At 39.9% G+C, this 17,574-nt stretch overlaps 1 protein-coding gene across 1 annotated transcript in view; it reads left to right on the forward strand.

Moving 5' to 3' along the window:
- Window positions 1-285: 285 nt before the first annotated feature.
- Window positions 286-17,574, forward strand: part of LOC100715944 (deleted in malignant brain tumors 1 protein) — an 88,204-nt gene continuing 70,915 nt past the window's right edge. Inside the window, 1 exon segment of the mRNA XM_063236094.1 lies at window positions 286-595. Coding sequence (XP_063092164.1) covers window positions 286-595 — 310 coding nt within the window.

Consider the following 17,574-nt stretch of genomic DNA (forward strand, 5'->3'; position numbering starts at 1 on the left):
TATGTACCAATTCCCTCCAATGAATTACTTACTTTGTATCCTAAACATATACTAATTTTAAAAGGAGGGAAAAAAATTGAAGTCAGAATCATTTTTTTCTAATTGGAGGTTTTAAACAAAAATTTGTCATTTAATTGAAGATAACTGTGGTTTGTTCTCCTAGTTATGTGTGTAACATAGGTTCTTGTGATAAACAGACTCAGATCCAGAGAGGCTAGAAATACCTGTGACACCAGAGGCCAGTTCCCCGTGTCCCTCTCTTTTGTGTCCCCTCCAGGATCCTGGATGGCAGTGAGGCTGCTGAATGGCACAGGGAGATGCTCAGGCCGCGTGGAAGTCCTTGTCCAGGGAACCTGGAGAACAGTGTGTGATGACTTCTGGGACCTGGCTGAGGCCACTGTCGTGTGCCGCCAGCTGCAGTGTGGCCAGGCAGTGGCAGCACCCACAGGGGCCCACTTTGGAGCAGGCTCTGGGAAGATCCTGCTGGATGACATGCAGTGTGAGGGCAGTGAGAGCCACCTGGGGCAGTGCGTGCATGGGGGCCAGGCCAGGCACAACTGTGGGCACCTGGAGGATGCCGGGGTAGTCTGCACAGGTAAGGGCTGGAAGTCCCAGGACTTCAGAACTGCCACATTCGGCCAAGTTAACAGAACCATTGGACAGAGCATTGCAAAGAGCCTGACAGGCCTTGACCTCTTGATCAGGTGCAGATGGTTCTCCACCAGCTCCTGACCCCACCGCACAGCCTGAAGCTATACCGCTTTCTCACACACAAACAGGTAGGTCCAATGTGTGGGTGGTTTGCTGTGGGTAAGCTCCAGCTTCTCCCTTTATTTAACCTTTCCTTTCTGAAACTCATTTTGTTAATTAATTATGAAGCTTTTCTCACATTTAGCAGAGCAAGATCTCTAACCTTGCCCCTATGAGTTAGAAAATGTCAATTGTCTCCAAATAACTCATGAGCACTAATTTAATTCATGAAACTCTGGCATTGTCTCTTCTGGTGCAAGGCTGTTACTTTTATGGTTTTTTTTTTCCCAGAAATATTCAACTTAACGTTTTTAGAAGTCACTGAAGATTATAATGTAACAATTAGTGCACTGTAGAACTTAAATGTTGGTTTCTTTTGACCAGCAGGTACGGACCATTCACCAAACCCCACTCCAACAACAGAGCCTGAAGCTGCCACCCCATCATACCTGGGTTGGCCTAATGTTTACCTGGTTCTTCTTCTTGGCAGCTTTTCCTCTCTAGAGTGTGCCTTTCCTAAGGGAAGAAAAGTCTTTGCACTGTATATTTTCAGCACATCATCCTCCTAGGATGTTGGGAATTGCCTCCTCTGACAGGTGATCTGTGTGTCACATGCTAACAATGGTCCCTGTAGTCACACAGCTGATGATCCTACATGATTGCTTCCCTCCAGGCTGGAAAAGTTAATATGCATTATATACCACTCATCACACAATGGGGCACAGAGCATGAGGGCAAAAAAAGGTTCTCATTCATCATCTAGACTTCTTAAACAATTACTTGACTTGTTTAAAGAACACCTGTACATTGGGAAAGTTTAGCTGTCTCCACATGGGCTTGGCCAATTAGAAAAAAAGTATCAGTTAGGATTGAATTAATATCTCCTAGGTGATACTTGAGGTTACCAAAACTGCTCATAGGTTTACAAATTGGTAGATATTTGCAAGTCATCCTTTTACTTTTTTTTTTTTTTTTCCATACTGGGTATTGAACTCATGACTGCATGCTTGTAAGGCAGGTGCTTATGCCGCTGAGGTAAATTCCCAGTCCCCTCTTTTACTTTTGAGAATATGAAAAATGCAGAAGCAATCAAACAAGTGATTGGAAGAGAACTCAGGGAACATTTAACAATGAATACTTCCTCACTTTACAGGCATTTGATAGGAAAGCAGTAAATTCAGTATTTCATAACCCAGGCAACAAAACCAAATGATGGTCAGTGAGACTGTCCCGGCAGGGGGCGCATGTTCACAGCATGCCCTCTTCTTCCTGACTACAGCACCAACAGCTCCTTCACTGTTGAATGTACCAAAAAAAAAACTATACATTTCCAGTGTTATGAATGATTTTACATTGAACCATGTGGGTCAGATAAAAAAATTAGTATGTTAATACATTTAATCACTTTTGGGTAGTTAGTCACAAATTACTAAAATTGATTGCAGTATGTTACACTACTGATTGCAGTAATAAAGTGGTTATGCAATTGTTTTCATTTACATACATATATCAAAGAATATCATGGTAGGTAACAAAGTCATTGACAAATATTTAAAACAATAGAATAAATGCCAGGGAGCCCACTTCCCAGTTTTCCCCTCATTATTTGAGATGCATTTTAAAAGGAAGCATTACAACAAGTTGAAAGCATAATAAGATGAAAATAGAGCTGGCTATGTTAATGCTTTTCTGACACTACTGAGAACCCAGACACAGCCACTGGAGTCCTAGGCAGAAAGCAAAATGTCCTGCCATTCCATTCACTGCCATGTCCCTGGGTGAACACATCTGGATTGCTGCTAAAGGAAAAAGAAGAAGCAACCTTCAAATGGTTTTCTGGGCACTTAGAGAGTTGCAGTGTCCCAACCAAGGGTATATCCTCAAAGTTCTAATGCTGCTCATCCCACTATGGGATGTGTCATCCACGACTGGATGAATATGGCAGAAAAAGAAGTGGAGGAGCCAACCAAACATTGATAGGATAGACTAGGCAGAAGTATCTGTTTCTACTTGACCAACCATTCTCTGGGCCGCTGTTACAACGGGTGTCAAGGAGGTGTCCAGCTGTGAACAAGGCCTCCCTTTATTTTGCATTCACAGGTCAAGCATCATTGACCCCTGGGTCCACCATAGAGCCTGCTGCACTTCCTCTGAATGCAACTCCAGCAGGTCAGTTGGCATTTATTCTGAAGGTGGTAAAGAAAGAAACTATGTGCCTAGCACTGAGCTGACACATCCCAGGCTGAAGCCACACCAAGGAGTGCCAGCTGGATCCCTGTGGCGAGTACTTACCTCTTCAAGAGCTGAGTCAGGAATTGCATATTTGACTGTAAACTTTGGGTTGTGTATGCTTTCAAACCTTCTTTCCCAAGTAGGGTTTATGGATGTCTTACTTAATAGGGACACTTGTGATGGTCCTTGGGACAGATGATGGCAGAAAAGGAGGTGCAACCATAGCAGTAACAGATCCTGTGACACTGAGACCCACATCTGCTCCCCTGGCTGGTAAGTCCTTGGGAAAATGAGAAAAGGAACAATTACTAATGGAACCAAAATGTGGTCAGGAGAGAATCAGATGCTTGCAAATAACTAACACTTCATTCTGTGAGCACAGAAACCTACAAAAGGTACCCATACCTCACCCTCACTTTTTAACATGTGGATCACAGAAAAATTAACTTTCTCAGAACTAATTGGGTAGAAAGTGGTAAAGTCAAGACTTAGCATGTATCTGTCTGATCTTAAACTTACAGGCTTCTACTTAACCAAATGCATTTGGGGGAGACTATGGTTAGACTGAGATGAACTTTGTAGACCTAATTTCTAAGATGCAAGTGCAAGACCTTAATTAGGAGATTGTAAACTTGATATCTTTTGGACAATCCATGTGTTATCATTTTTTCTGAAAATTTCTAGGACCTTTCTTAGTTCTGTGTGTTTTGAGTTTCAAGATGATGTACCTTATTTTGGGTCTTTCATATATTGTCCTGCTTGCAATTTAAGCTTTTAGTCTAGAGGTGCATATCTTTCAGTTCTTACAGATTTTTCTTGAGTTATTTAGTAATTTCCTCCTTATCAGTTCTGTTTGTTTTCTTTAAAATTCTTTAAGCAGATGTTGGATTTCCTATGTTGATATGCTAAATTTTGTGAGTTAAATTTAATTTTGCAACTTTAAAATTCTTTTCTTTGTACTCAAGTTTTGTTAACAGCATCTTTGAGGTATTTTATTAATGTTTTTAAAGGTTTGGTCCTTTTTTCTTCAATTTCAAAAGCATTCTCCTTTTGTCTGACCTTTCCTTTTTCAGAGCTTCTTGTTCCTGTTTCACAGATGTTGTACCTTCTCTAACTTTCTTGGTATCCATATTGCTTTCTACTCAAAACTTTCTTCTGATCTTTTTGCTGTTCCTGGTTCTCCTCTATACTTCTCTATCTTTTCTACTTATGTTTCTTATAATAGAGTCATTTCTCAAAGATCAGGGCATTTCCAGCTGTTTGTCTGCATTTAAGAATGAGATACTAAGGAGCTGATGAAAGTGAAGTGATAGGTTTATCTGCTAGTTTTACAACATCAGTGGGAAGTTACATGTAGCACATGTGACTCTCAGCTTGCTTGATGTCTGAAAAAAATGAATCTTTGGGAATTAATTTCTCCAGAGAATAAATTTTCCATCTGTAGGTAGGGAAAAATCAAAAACTCTTCTATCTATTCTCAACCAGTGTCTCCTTTCATAACATGGTAATTTATCCATCTGTGAATCATATTTTAGTTTATTATGCAAATTAGGGTATCTGATTTATTTTTCAGTAGCAAAATCAAGTCTAATGTTCTTAAAAACAGTGTAAAAATTGGTTAAAATTTAAATTTCTCTTAGAATATTTGCTCTCATCAAACCACCAACATCATCCCTCATATAGATTAGCACGTTAATTCTCACATTTTTGTAAAAATAAAAAAGACTCAGAATAAGAGAACCAAATTAGAGCTCCAACCTCCCCAATCTCATGACTTTTCACAGAGTTACACCAGTCATGACAAAATGGCACAGATAAACAAACCACCAAAGTACCAATATAAAGTTCCAAAATAGATACCCACACAACAGACATTTGATTTCTGGCAAAGATGCAAATGGAGAAAGGATTGTACCTTCAATAAATATACTGGAACAAGTGGATATCCACATACAAAAAATCCGAACTTTATAGCACATCAAAGATTTCTTAAGACATCCAAAAGTCAATTCAAAATGTCTCACAATGAGTTAGTTAAAGTAAAGGCAGGTGTGACCTGAGTCATTGCTTGGCTGATATCATTCCCTCTCGGACAAAATACATGTTTTTCCCTTATCATACTAATGAAACAATGTGATGATTATGCATAAATGATAGATTTATTTCACTAATGAGTATGTTCTCAAGCACATCCATTTACTTATAAAATATACATTTTATCATTCTTTATGGCTAAATGGCATTCCATTATATAGAAACAACACATCTTTTCTATATATTCCTCAGCCGATGGGCATTTAGATTGTTTCTAAGATCTGGTGATTATACACTGAGCTGCAATAAACATGGGTGCACATATATTGCTGTAGTATGATGTTTTAAATTCTATTAAGAAGATACCCAGAAGGGGAATAGCTAGGTCAAATAGGATCTCCAATCCTAGTTTTTTGAGGAATCTCCACACTGATTTCCACAGTGGTTGTGCCAGTCTGCATTCCCCCAGCAATGGAGAAGAGCCCCTTTTTCACCACAGCCCCTCCAGCATTTATTATTGGTTGATTTCTTAATACTAGCCATTCTTTCTGGTGTGAGGTAAAATCTCAGTTTTGAAATTTATATCTATTGAACACTTTTTCATGTGTTTATTTGCTGTTTGTACTTCTTCATATTTGAAGTATGTGTTCATCTAAGATGCCCATTTTTGAACTGAGTCTTTAAATTTGGGAGGGCTGATTTTCTTGAGTTCTTAATACATTCTTGACAATAATACTTTATCTGAGGAAGAGCTGGCAAACATTTTCTCCCAGATAGTGGGTTGTGTCTTCACTCTGTCAATTTCTCTTGCTGTGCAAAAGCTTTTCAGTAGGATGAGATCTCATTTGTTGATTCTTTGCAAGAAGTCCTGTGCACTCTGGGTTTTATTCATAAAGTCTGTGCCTACACAAATGTCTTTAAGCGTTTTACCTACTCTATCTTCCATTAGATTTAATGTTACTATTTTAATATTAAGATCTGTAATCCATTTTGATTTTAGCTTAGTTCATGGTGAAAGATATGGGCCCATTTTTAATCTTTGGCATTGGAAAGCCAGTTTTCCAAGCATCATTTATTAAAGGTACTTCCAATGAATGTGTTTGACACCTTTGTCAAAGGTAATGTAGCTTAGTATGTCTGTAGCTATTTCTGCATCTTCTAAGCTAGTCCATCTTCAGGTTTTTTTTTTGTTTTTTTTTGTTTTTTTTTTTTTTTTTTTTTTGCCAGTACAACACTGTTTTTATCACAATAGTTTTATAGTATAATTCAAGTCAGGAATTGAGATGCTCCCTGTCTTGTCTTTGTTGCCCAGGGTCACCTTTGCTACTCTAGGTCTCTTCTGATTCTAGATGAATTTTAAGATAGTTTTAATTATGTAAGATACGCTATTGGAATTGCACTGAATTTATATAACAGTTTTGGAAGTATGGCCATTTTCACTGTAATGGTTCTTCCTACCCAAGAGCATGGTATATCTCTCCATTTTCTTTTCCTTTCTTTTTGAAGATAGTAAAATACAACAAAACAAGACAGAACAAAGCCAATCAAGACAATGCAGTGAAATTGGTACAGAACTTCATAGATACCATATCTCGGTATCTTCACAATAGTTGTCCATTCAATCAGGTATAGCAATATCAAACCAAAAACACAACAGTATAAAACCTATCAAGACAGAATATTGAATAAAGCAAAACAATTAATCAGAACAAAGCAAAACAGTGAAAACGATATTTGCCTTCAAAGAGAAGATAGAAGGAAATCCCCCATATTTACTATATTGCTTATGGTCATCCTCCCAAGAGATGGTCAGACCTCTGGCCATCCAGAGGCCTCTGGCCATGCTAACTAGAGGGCTGGAATGGGTCGTTTGATTTGCAGCCTGTACACCGCCAGTAGGCTCAAGGAAGGCACTGACTTGTTCTCTTCCTGGCACGCCCACTGCTCACTCACGCCACCGCCACCAGGAAGGAGGGCGTGTTGCTTTCTTGCTCTCCATTTTCTAATATCCTCATCAATCTCTTTTTTCAGAGTACTATTTGTTCTAAATGTAGAGGTATTTTACATCTTTCATTAGATTGATTCCTACGTATTTTATTTTGGGGGGATGCTATTGTAAAAGGTATTGTTTCCCTGATTTCTCTCTCAGTAAGTTTGTTATTTGTATATAAGAAGACTGTTGATTTTTAAGTGTTGCCTTTATAAACCAGCTACGTTACTAAACTTGCCTATTAAATCTAGAAGTCTTTTGGTGGAGTCTTTGGGGTCTTCTAAATGGAGCATCATGTCATCTGCAAATAATGATAATTTAATTTCTTCCTTTCCTATCTTTATTCCTTTTCTTTCCGTTGTTTAATTTCTCCGACTAAAGTTTCCAAGACTATGTTGAATAGGAGTGGAGACAGTGGATATATTTGTCTGTTCCTGATTTTAGAGTGAAAGCTTTCAGTTTTTGTCCATTTATTATGATGCTGGCTAGTGGTTTGCCATAGATGGCTTTTATCAGATTGAGATAAAGACCATCCATTCCAATTTTCTGTAAGGTTTTTTTTTTTTTTTATCATGAATGGGTGCTGGAATTTGTCCAAAGCTCCTTTTACATCTATTGAGATGATCATATGATTTTTGTTGGGTGAGGGATTGATTTTGTTTTCTGATTTTTGTTGTTTTCTTCTGCTCATTTTTGGTTTCATTCTTTATTTTATTCTTAATTTCTCAGGGAATGATTTGGGGTGTTTTGTCACTTTCTTCTTTTCTGATAGATTTTCTTGGTGTTAAAAAATAAAAACAAAAAATAGAATATTTGCATTCAAGTTCAAGAAGGCTATGTAGACTATTTGACCTTGTGCAGATTACTAGAACTTATTGAGTTATATCTTCTTCATTAGCAAAAAGATCAAAAACTTGTTATAAAAAACTTGTTGTGAAGGTCAATCAGGATCAAATCCTGTAGAGCGTATGGTGATGCCTATAGTGTAATCACACTCATGGAGCAGTATAATAATTATATCATCATTATCATAGCTATTTTTGAGGTATGTGTATATGGAAACAGTAGCCTAAGAGCCCCATAGAACAGAATAAAAGCAATATTCTGACCCCAGAGGCTAGTCCTCCCTTTATTTCCTTGTACCCCAGGAGCATGGATAGGGCAGAGGTTGCTAAATGGCACAGGGAGGTTCCCAGGAAATGCAGAAGTCTTCACTCAGGACAAGTGGGGGACAGTGTATGATGACCTCTGGGACCTGGCTGAAGCCACTGTTGTGTGCCACTAGTTGTACTATGGCCAGGTGGTGGGATTCCCTCCAGGCTCCCACTTCAGGACAGGCTCTGGGAAGATGCTTTTGGACAATAGACAGTGTGTGAGCAGTGTACCAGTGCCCAGTTTGGCACAACTGTGAGCACCTAGAGGATGCCAGTGTCATCTGTGCAGGTGAGGTGCTGGCTGTCAGTGCTCATTTCAAAGAGGAAGTCAGCTTCACAGCACCTTACCTCAAATAACCAGTGATGTCACAAATAGCATGATACGTGAGACTACGTACAGGGTACACAGGTACTCATGCCCTATCTTAGTCACTTTCCTCATTGTTGGGACAAAATACCCAACACCAACAACTTAAAGGAAGAGAAGTTTATTTTGGCTCACATTTCAGAAATTTCAGTCCTTTCATTGTTGGGAACACAGTAGAAGGACTTGGTATGGAGAAAAGCTGCTCATGTCATAGTGGCCAGGAAGCCTAGAGTGAGGAAGTACTGAGAAAGGAAAACACACCCTTCAGGTCATGCTCCCACAGCTGCATCATCCAACAAGAGCAATCCTCTAAAGGCAAGTCAGTTGTAACACCCATAATCCAAGCACCTTCCAAACACATGAGGTTTTGAGGACCATTTTAGGTCTAAACCACAACATACCTGAAAGGTGACAGTCTTCAATCATTTCTCCAATGGACAGTTCTAAGTATACTTTCTTAACCAGATGAAACACTCATGGATATCACCTATGGATCTCCACTGAGAGACCAGGACTCCTCCTTGTCTTCTTTCTGGTTCATCTTGCCAGGTGTTCTTTGCCCTCCCTGTGAAAGTAATGTGTTTTGCAGCTATATATAGAGAGAGTTCTTCACCTACAGGGGCTGGCTTTATGCAGCTTGCTTATCAGCCAAGGTAGTATCTGAGCTCACAGAGGAGTAGGAATTTCTCTGTATACTAGGAAAGAGAACAAAACTCACCCTGTGTGTTTTATTTCCATCTGTGTTAAAGCAGGTTCCACTTTCATTTCCTTTATTGCATATGTGAGTCAAAATGTATGGAAGAATGATCTGTGTCACTTAGCCACTTTTTTTTTACACCCTACCTATTGCATTTCTTTAGAAAGCATATTGATTATATCAACTTACTTTGGAATGCTATGCTAGGCACTGGAATTATGGAGTCGAGTCAGGTTACCCTATCTACAGCTTGATGATATTGCCAGATCATTTAAACAACAATCACACAAAATGCATAAGTACAAAATGAGATGAATGCAGACAAGTTTGAGAAAGATGGAAAAACACATAGAACAGAGCAGAATACAATCACTACTTGCAGAAATTAGGACACATAAAAGGAAAGCAGTAAGCCAAAGACACTATCTAAACTTTTTCACAAGATCCAGTGCACATGGCCAAAAAATGAGGTTCTGAGCTTTCTGGGTGCCAGATAAAGAGAGAAACAATCAGTGACAAGAAGGAACATGCTTCTTTAAGGAGGAGGACAACTCATGTCATAGAGATGACAGTTTCTGTGTCCAGAAGCCGAGAGGTAGAACTTCCATTGATGGTTTATATTATCCCTATGTCTATTCGTCTCCCTTCTCTTTGGGAGCTCCTCCAGGTCTCTTTAAACATGTCAGAGCATCGTCTGGGACTCATAGTTCATGGAATAGTGTTGAAGGCCCTAAATCACACCTCTACTCAAGATACTAGCATTGTAGAGGCCTATTGACCAACTTAGATGCATTTTAAGTCTGTGTGGGTCACTCAAGTTCTCTTTACCCTGGTAGCTGCTGACTATCCACCATCAGAAAGTAGGTCAAAGTGTATGCACCGGACCATTACATCTTCCTGTTCAATCTCTTCTAGTTGGGCACAGGAGATGATGGGAGAACATCATACCAACAGACAGCCAAGTGATGCCTACATCCAGTAGAGGGACAGGGGTTCCTACTCTGGCATGTGTGCCAACTGCTGGGGCTTCCTTAAGCTCGTCACATAAGGTCTTTGTGCCATGGTTTCCTTATCTATCTCATGGTACTAAAATGCTTTTCTCTGTCTCTCTCCTGTACAGTAGTGGACAGGCACGAAAATAGAAACAAAAAGCATGGACCTTTGTAAAGACAGAAGATGCAGTCTTGTTTCAGTCACCACATCCTCTTCCTATCACTGCTCCTGAGCAGTTCCACTTATAGTGACCAAGGACTCACTGCACCCACTGTGCACCTTCTTGGTGATGACAAGAGAGAGACAATGGACAATTTTGTTTTCCACAATGTCTCTCCAATTTCCCCTATACTCCTGATCATGGAATCCCAGCAACTATACCAAAACCAGCAAATCTCGTGACTCCTAGCAACATCCTGTCAAGGGTACTGGAGTCAGAGCAAATCATATGACATAACATACAGAATTTACAAGAGTTTGTCTGTATAAAAGTCAGATCTCTTCTAGACCCTAATCAGCGGAATCACCCTTTTTGTGATTTAATTCCTCACAGACCAGCAGAGAAAACTTAAGCAGATTTCCATTCAACTCCTGATTCCCAAAGCATTGCTCTTGTTCTTAGAGACAGAGGTCAAAGGATGAAGGCTACATGGCCCTCTTATTTTCCCAGAGCTCAGAAAATATCATTTCCCTGATTTTAGCCATTTTTTGTGGTACTGAGAATTGAACCTGAGGCTTTGTACATGCTAGGCAAACTCCATCAGTAACTATAGTCCCAGGCAACTTTTGCAAAATTTTGAGACAAAGTCTTGCTAAGTTTCCCGGGTTGTTCTCAGCTTTGTAATTCTTCTGCCTCAGCCTGCTCAGTTGATTGGGAGTATAAGTATATACCACTATGACTGATAAATTTAACGACCTATATTCTTTCCAACTGACAGAGAACTTACCTCGAACATTGTCCACTCAAAACTGAGAGATCTCCTGTGGTCATCTTACACTTGGACTGTGACCTGAACAGCACAGCTTTTGCTTTGAATTATAGATATCTATCACCCATTACTAAATAGTTAAGAAAGAAGCCTAACAGGAGAATTATAAGCAAAACTTTTCAAATCCTGTATGCTGCATCTGGCTGCACAAGCTTCAAATCCAGTCGCCTTGCCTGAGGCTCAGTTGCCTCACTTAAGAAGTAGAGAAATTAGTAGTGTTATTTCAGATGTGTGTTGAGTGTGCAAAGCGATTATGAATATGGAGAGTTTAAACAAACCCTCATACACAGTGGTGTTCAGTAAGTGATATTTGTGTTTATCCATCCAAATATCTGACACAGAGTTGAAAAATGGAAATCCATATGCAAGCCATTCACTAACAAGACTTCATAACAAATCGTCAGCTGACTGTTGCCAGATTTGTTGTCTAAACCATATTTGTGAAATCAGTCTTTTGTGTAATGTCACACAAGTACTAAAGTCCCTATATCAGCTTATATTTTTCACCAAGACATTTTTAGTTCACAAAAGTGTCCTCCTACAAATATTTGTCTAATAAAGACCAGTCACAATGGACCCTGATGTTTGTCTTTCTAAGTGACAAAAAGCTTACACTGTTTAAATTTGGGTAGATTTCTGGATTGAGTACCATGAAAATTCTGAGGTGGGTTATGCCTATCTTTTTACATCAAGAAAGAAAATAAATTAGGCAATAAAAGTGTTAGATTTTATATCGTTGCCTTCTTTTTCCTGTCATTTCAGTAAGAAATAAGCAGCTTGGGGTTAACTTTTAAAACAAGTAGACTTGACTCCAGATTCCAGCCCAGACATTTCAAAGTTTTCACATTATAGACAAATAATTCACCCTCCTCCAGCCTTAATTTCTGCATTTCTGAAATGGGATAAAATAGTCTCCTCCCTGGGTGCTTGTGAGGATAAAGTAAGATTATTCTATGCTATACTCATATTGCAAACCAGGCAAAATATTTGACATAGTGCCTGCCATAAAAATAGTACTTGATAAATGCATTCTTGCTTACTTAAGGCTGTTTTACCTCTGTCTTTACTCTTGAGTCATTTGCTGACCGTGGGGCAGCAGAACCAGCATAGATTCATATAGGATTTTAGAGGCACAGAAACATCTGAACTTTCATGATCATCTCTCCTCCGCCTCTGTGCTCCTTGTCCCCTTCCCCAGCATGTCCCCAGCTTCAGTCTCGGCCTAGCCTATCTGAGCACCCTTTGAAATATTTGTTCAAATCATAGAGAGATATCTCTGCTGCATTTGAATGTCGCCACTTAGCTGAGTTTAATTAAATTATTTATTTAAATAAACTTTATGAGCTTTAGATGGTTCATATATAATATGGGGTCATACTAGGACCTGACTGAAAGCATAATTTGAGATGCAACAATATATGTAAGTTCCTAGCCACTTGTCCTTTGACTCTTCTGCCAAACACGCATGTGTGCGCACGCACACATGTTCATTCACTGGGATATTCAGACACCTGGCATGGCTACTTAAACAGCATTTACAAATGTGATAGCCATGTTGAGACAACACATGAAGGAAGGGACCAGACACAGGGACAGTAGTAACAGCAGGAGTAGCACCAGTGGGCACTTACTGTGCCCAAGGGACTGTGTCCAGCTCATTATCTGTGTCATCCTCTTTGTTTCACTTGTTATACCCATATTGCAAACTAGGTACTAAAGCTTGGAGAGCTCAATAGATTGTCCTATTCTAACTTCAAAATCAGCACTCTTAACTACCCCATCTCTCAGTCCCTGCCCTAAAGCTATCTGTAATCTAGTGAAGATGTCAAAGACGCACTCTGTCCACCTCTGTCAGTGTGGATGATGGGGAGTGGTGGTGGGGAATGAGGGATTGTGCCTGAATCTGTGAAGTGACAGATGAACAGAATTTTCGCTTGTGGGTGGTGATAACTTCTAGAGAGAGAGAAGGACAGTACTCAAAGAAATGATTTCCAACTAGGATCCTTCAGGTATCTTTTGGAGATTTTGAGGTACATTCCCCTGTCCTATCACGACTCATAGGAGGTCATACAGACTGTGCAGCTTTTTTCAGATGAGGAGGAAAGGAATTACCTGGACTTTGACTTTGCTATAGGGAATGACCACTAGGCAGTCTTATTTAACTGACATTTCAAAGCTCATAGGGGACAGATGGACACCAGGAAGTGCACTGAGCTTTAGGCCTTAAGTTCTTATTCTGAGGGTATCTTGGCCTGACAGCACCTCAACCCCTGCCATGTTTTCTGGCTTGCCACAAAGAATAAGGGCATTGAATATAGATAACGTCTATGAAATGTTATGTTAGTATTTTACTTTCATCAGCCATTTGATCCTTGGAGCAATATCATTACATAAGCATTATTGTTACCACCATAGTCACAAATGAGAAATCAAACAGGTTGAGGAAGTGGGCCAGGAAACTACTGTTAAGAAGTAATGGGTGTGCCGGCATCCACAGAGTCTAAAGAATCACCCCTAGGCTGACCTCATTCTCTGTATCAGAAGAAAGGAAGAACAAATTTCACCCTGATGGACAACTGCTATCATTTCAGTGAAACAGATGGGCAGCCACACCAATGTGTTGTCTTAATTACTTTTCTCATTGGTGAGGCAAAATAACATCAAAAGTTAAAGGAAGAAAGGTTTATTTTGGCTCACAGTTTGTAGAGATTCCAGTCTATAATCAGCTGGCTCTGACGCAGGGTGGTATAGAAGAGGGGAATCGCAGAGGAGAAACAGTACATGGCAGGCAGAAGGCAGCAAAAGTATCCGAGCAGCAAACCACAAGCCAGCAACAACTAGTAACAAGCCTCTTTCTGTTCCTTGCGTCGTATTCAAGCTACCTTCCCTTAGAAGGGGTAGCACTTACACCCTTAATTGAATATCAAATTCTTGAACCCTTCATCATAGAGCCTAGATCCAATCACCTCCAAAAAGCCCCAACTGTGATTGCATGAGGCCTTGGAGGGACATCTAGACACAAATCATAACACTTGGGAGCCCTTTACATTAAGAACACTGTCTTCTGCTAAAATTCCATCCTTACTTACCAGTTGTGTCCATTCATGAGCCTGGATGGAGATGAAGCTGCTGAATGGCACAAGGAGTGCTTAGGCCATCTGGAAGTCCTTATCCAGCACACAGGGAAAGAGTGTATAACAACCTCTGTGACTTTGCCAAGGCCACTGTTGTGTGCTTCCAGCTGTGGTATGGCCAGGCAGTGGGGCAGGCTCCAGGAGGGTGCTGCTGGTCAGTGTGTAGTGGGTGGGGCCATGTTACATAGGGGTCAAGCTGGCATGACTGTCAGCATCTGGAGGGTGCTGGTGTCATCTGTGTAAGTAAAGGACTAGCTCTCAGCATTTAGAGAACTATTCCTGAGAGGTTCTCTCAGTAACCTTCTCCTCCTTTACACACACACATACACACATACACACACACACATGCCACGCACACACCATAACTCTGCCTGAGAATGTAGTAGATTGCAGGTGACCAGAGAAACCATCCTCTTGGCTACAGAGATTTATAAGCAGGGCTCACAAGCTAGACTCAGGGTCAGACATGGGCTGCTGATCAGTTGGAAATTTTAGACTGAACTTGAATTTATAAGTCAAACTACTTGGAATAAAAATACAAGTTCTTACATTTTGTGAGAAAAATATATATGGTTCATGCACAAAACACGCAATTCTTTCCTGCCTTAATTGGTTGGAGCTGCCCCTGTGGACCTAGAACAACTATCCAGTTCACACGGTCACCTTTCCTGGAATCCCATCTTTATCTTATCAGCCTGGGTCTCAAGAACTGTTCCTTTTGTGGTTCTGGGTAGTGGCCAAATTTGTCAGCTGGTGTTCAAGGCCTTCATAATCTGGACCTACTGACCTCTTCAAACTTATTTATTCCTCATCTGGCTCTCTGTTTGTCTTAGGTACTTTTCTCTTGTTGCTGAGACAAAATATTCAACACACCAAATAAAGGAAGGAAATGTTTGTGGAGGTTTCAGTCTGAAACCAGCTGGCTTCAAGGCAGGGTGGCATGGCACAGGGGCAACAGTTCAAGGTGGGGGAAGACAGCAAAAGCAGAAAGAGCGAGGGGGGAAAAAGGCAGAGCAAGCCTGTTCTCCTCCCTTATATTGTAAGGCTACTGCACCCATCTCCAAGTCCTCCTCTTACACAAGTGAAGGATGTTTACAAAGTAAGGACCCTGACTCCCTGCTGAGTGGCTTAATTAAACTTTTACATTTCTCAAGTTGACACAATGCATCAACCATAACACTGCCCCACAGTACCTCCCAGTCTTTCCTGGTCCTGTGACCCTGTACCTTAAATGTTGGCTCCATGACAGATGAGCTCTGTGGGTTCCATGCGGCCCACGCTGAGCTGTTCTAGGTATGGCTCATATTTCAAATCTCCAGGAAATGCCAAGATTCTCAAGGGCAGTATCGTGCTTTCTTTTCCTTTCTGCTGCGTAACACATAAGAAGCACTCACTAGACACTGACTGACTAAGACACGATAACAATCGCGATCTCTTTTCATGTTGACAGGTGCAGATTCCACAGATGCTCTGCCTACAGGTAAGATGACATTACCTTCAGTGACATATACAAGATAAAGCATATAAACAAAAATATTGTGAAGTTTAGAGTCCGGTTTTCATTTATTTCCCATTCACTCACTCATACCATAAATTCATTCAGTAGATAGTTCTAAGTGTTCGTGCTGTGCCATGCTCTGTCAAGTGCAGAGCACACAGCAGGACCCAAAACTCCTTGGGCTTTCCCTTCATGGGATTTACAACTTGATGATGAGAGGCAAGTGTGGTATGTGATATCCCTCAGTTATCTGACCTCTTCCCAGTTATATGGTCTCTTGTCCTCATTTTTCCCCATATGAAAGAAGAAATAATTGAGTATGACAATGCATAAAAGTACCTGGCACATGGAAGCACTTGCACAGCACTGGTTCCCATGTTGGTCACATGCAGACTTGGGGAAAGCATATGGGAGGTGTAAAGGGGCCCAAGATACAGGCATTTGATCCAGGCTGACCTCTCACCAAATGAATAACTTTGATTCTTGATTTCGTCATGAGAGCAGTCTCACTGGATCCCTTGTTCCCTAAAATTCTATGCCTTTGATTATTTTTATTTTAAAAAAATAAAAGAGGACATAACAACATGGGTCAGAACAGAACAATTTAAGCAACATAGTGTTTCACCACAAGACAATGTGACATAACAGTAGCTACCACAGTGTATCTTTCCTTGAAATATTTGAGTATACCTTCATATACTATAGTATCAAACATAAAAAGTGTAAAACCATTCAAGAGAATGAAAGTATTACAGGGTATTCAGAACCAACTAACAGAAAATGAACAATAGTTTCTATATTATCTCCTTGTCTACAAAAACTTTGTTTATACTATCACACATAATAAAATCCAGTAACATACAACATGATAAAACTTATGGAGACAGAAGAACAAAAGCTTAGTGGGATTTCAAAACAAGATGATATTAAATCATCACTAGCTATTATAATGTCTTTTTTTCTTCAAAATAGCTGTTCATGCCATCATAGACAATAAAATCCAACAACAATCAATCAAAAAAAAACCATTCCAGTTAATGAATGGAAACATTATAAGGCTTCAAAGCAATATAATGGGGAATCATGATTATCACTTTTATTTTCTTGCACTAGGGAAACTATTTGTTGCACTAGGGAATTTCTTACACTAGGGTATCCAGTATTTATACATGTGAGTTTGATTTATTTCACTTATAAGTATGGTCTCAAGCTACGTCCACTTATTTATAAAATATCTCAATGTGATCATTCTTTATAGCTGAGTAGTACTCCATTGTATAAAAATACCACAACTTTTTTATCTATTACTCAGTTGATGAACACTTAGGTTGCTTCCAAGATCTGGCTATTACAAATTGTGCTGCTATATACATGGGTGCACTGTGCTACAATGTTTTCAGTTCTTCTGGGAATATGCCTAGAAATGGAATAGCTGGAACAAATAGAACTTCCAATCCCAGCTTTCTGAGAAATCTCCAGACTGACCTCCACAGTAGTTGCACCAGTCTACAATCCCACCAACACTCATAGGCTTGATAATACAGAAGAGATAGACAGATTCCAAGAAACATATGAAGTACCAAAGCTAGGCCAAGAAGGTGTATAACTGCTGAGTAACCCAATTTCTATTAATGAAATTGACAACGTAATTAAGTCCTTACCTACAAAGAAGAGCCCAGGCACACACAGATTCACTGTGGAATTCTACAAGAAATACAAAGAAGACTTAATGCTGA

This window comes from Cavia porcellus, unplaced genomic scaffold, assembly GCF_034190915.1.
Source record: "Cavia porcellus strain 051 isolate PalLab524CR breed Dunkin Hartley unplaced genomic scaffold, mCavPor4.1 scaffold_2, whole genome shotgun sequence".
Lineage (NCBI taxonomy): Eukaryota > Metazoa > Chordata > Mammalia > Rodentia > Caviidae > Cavia > Cavia porcellus.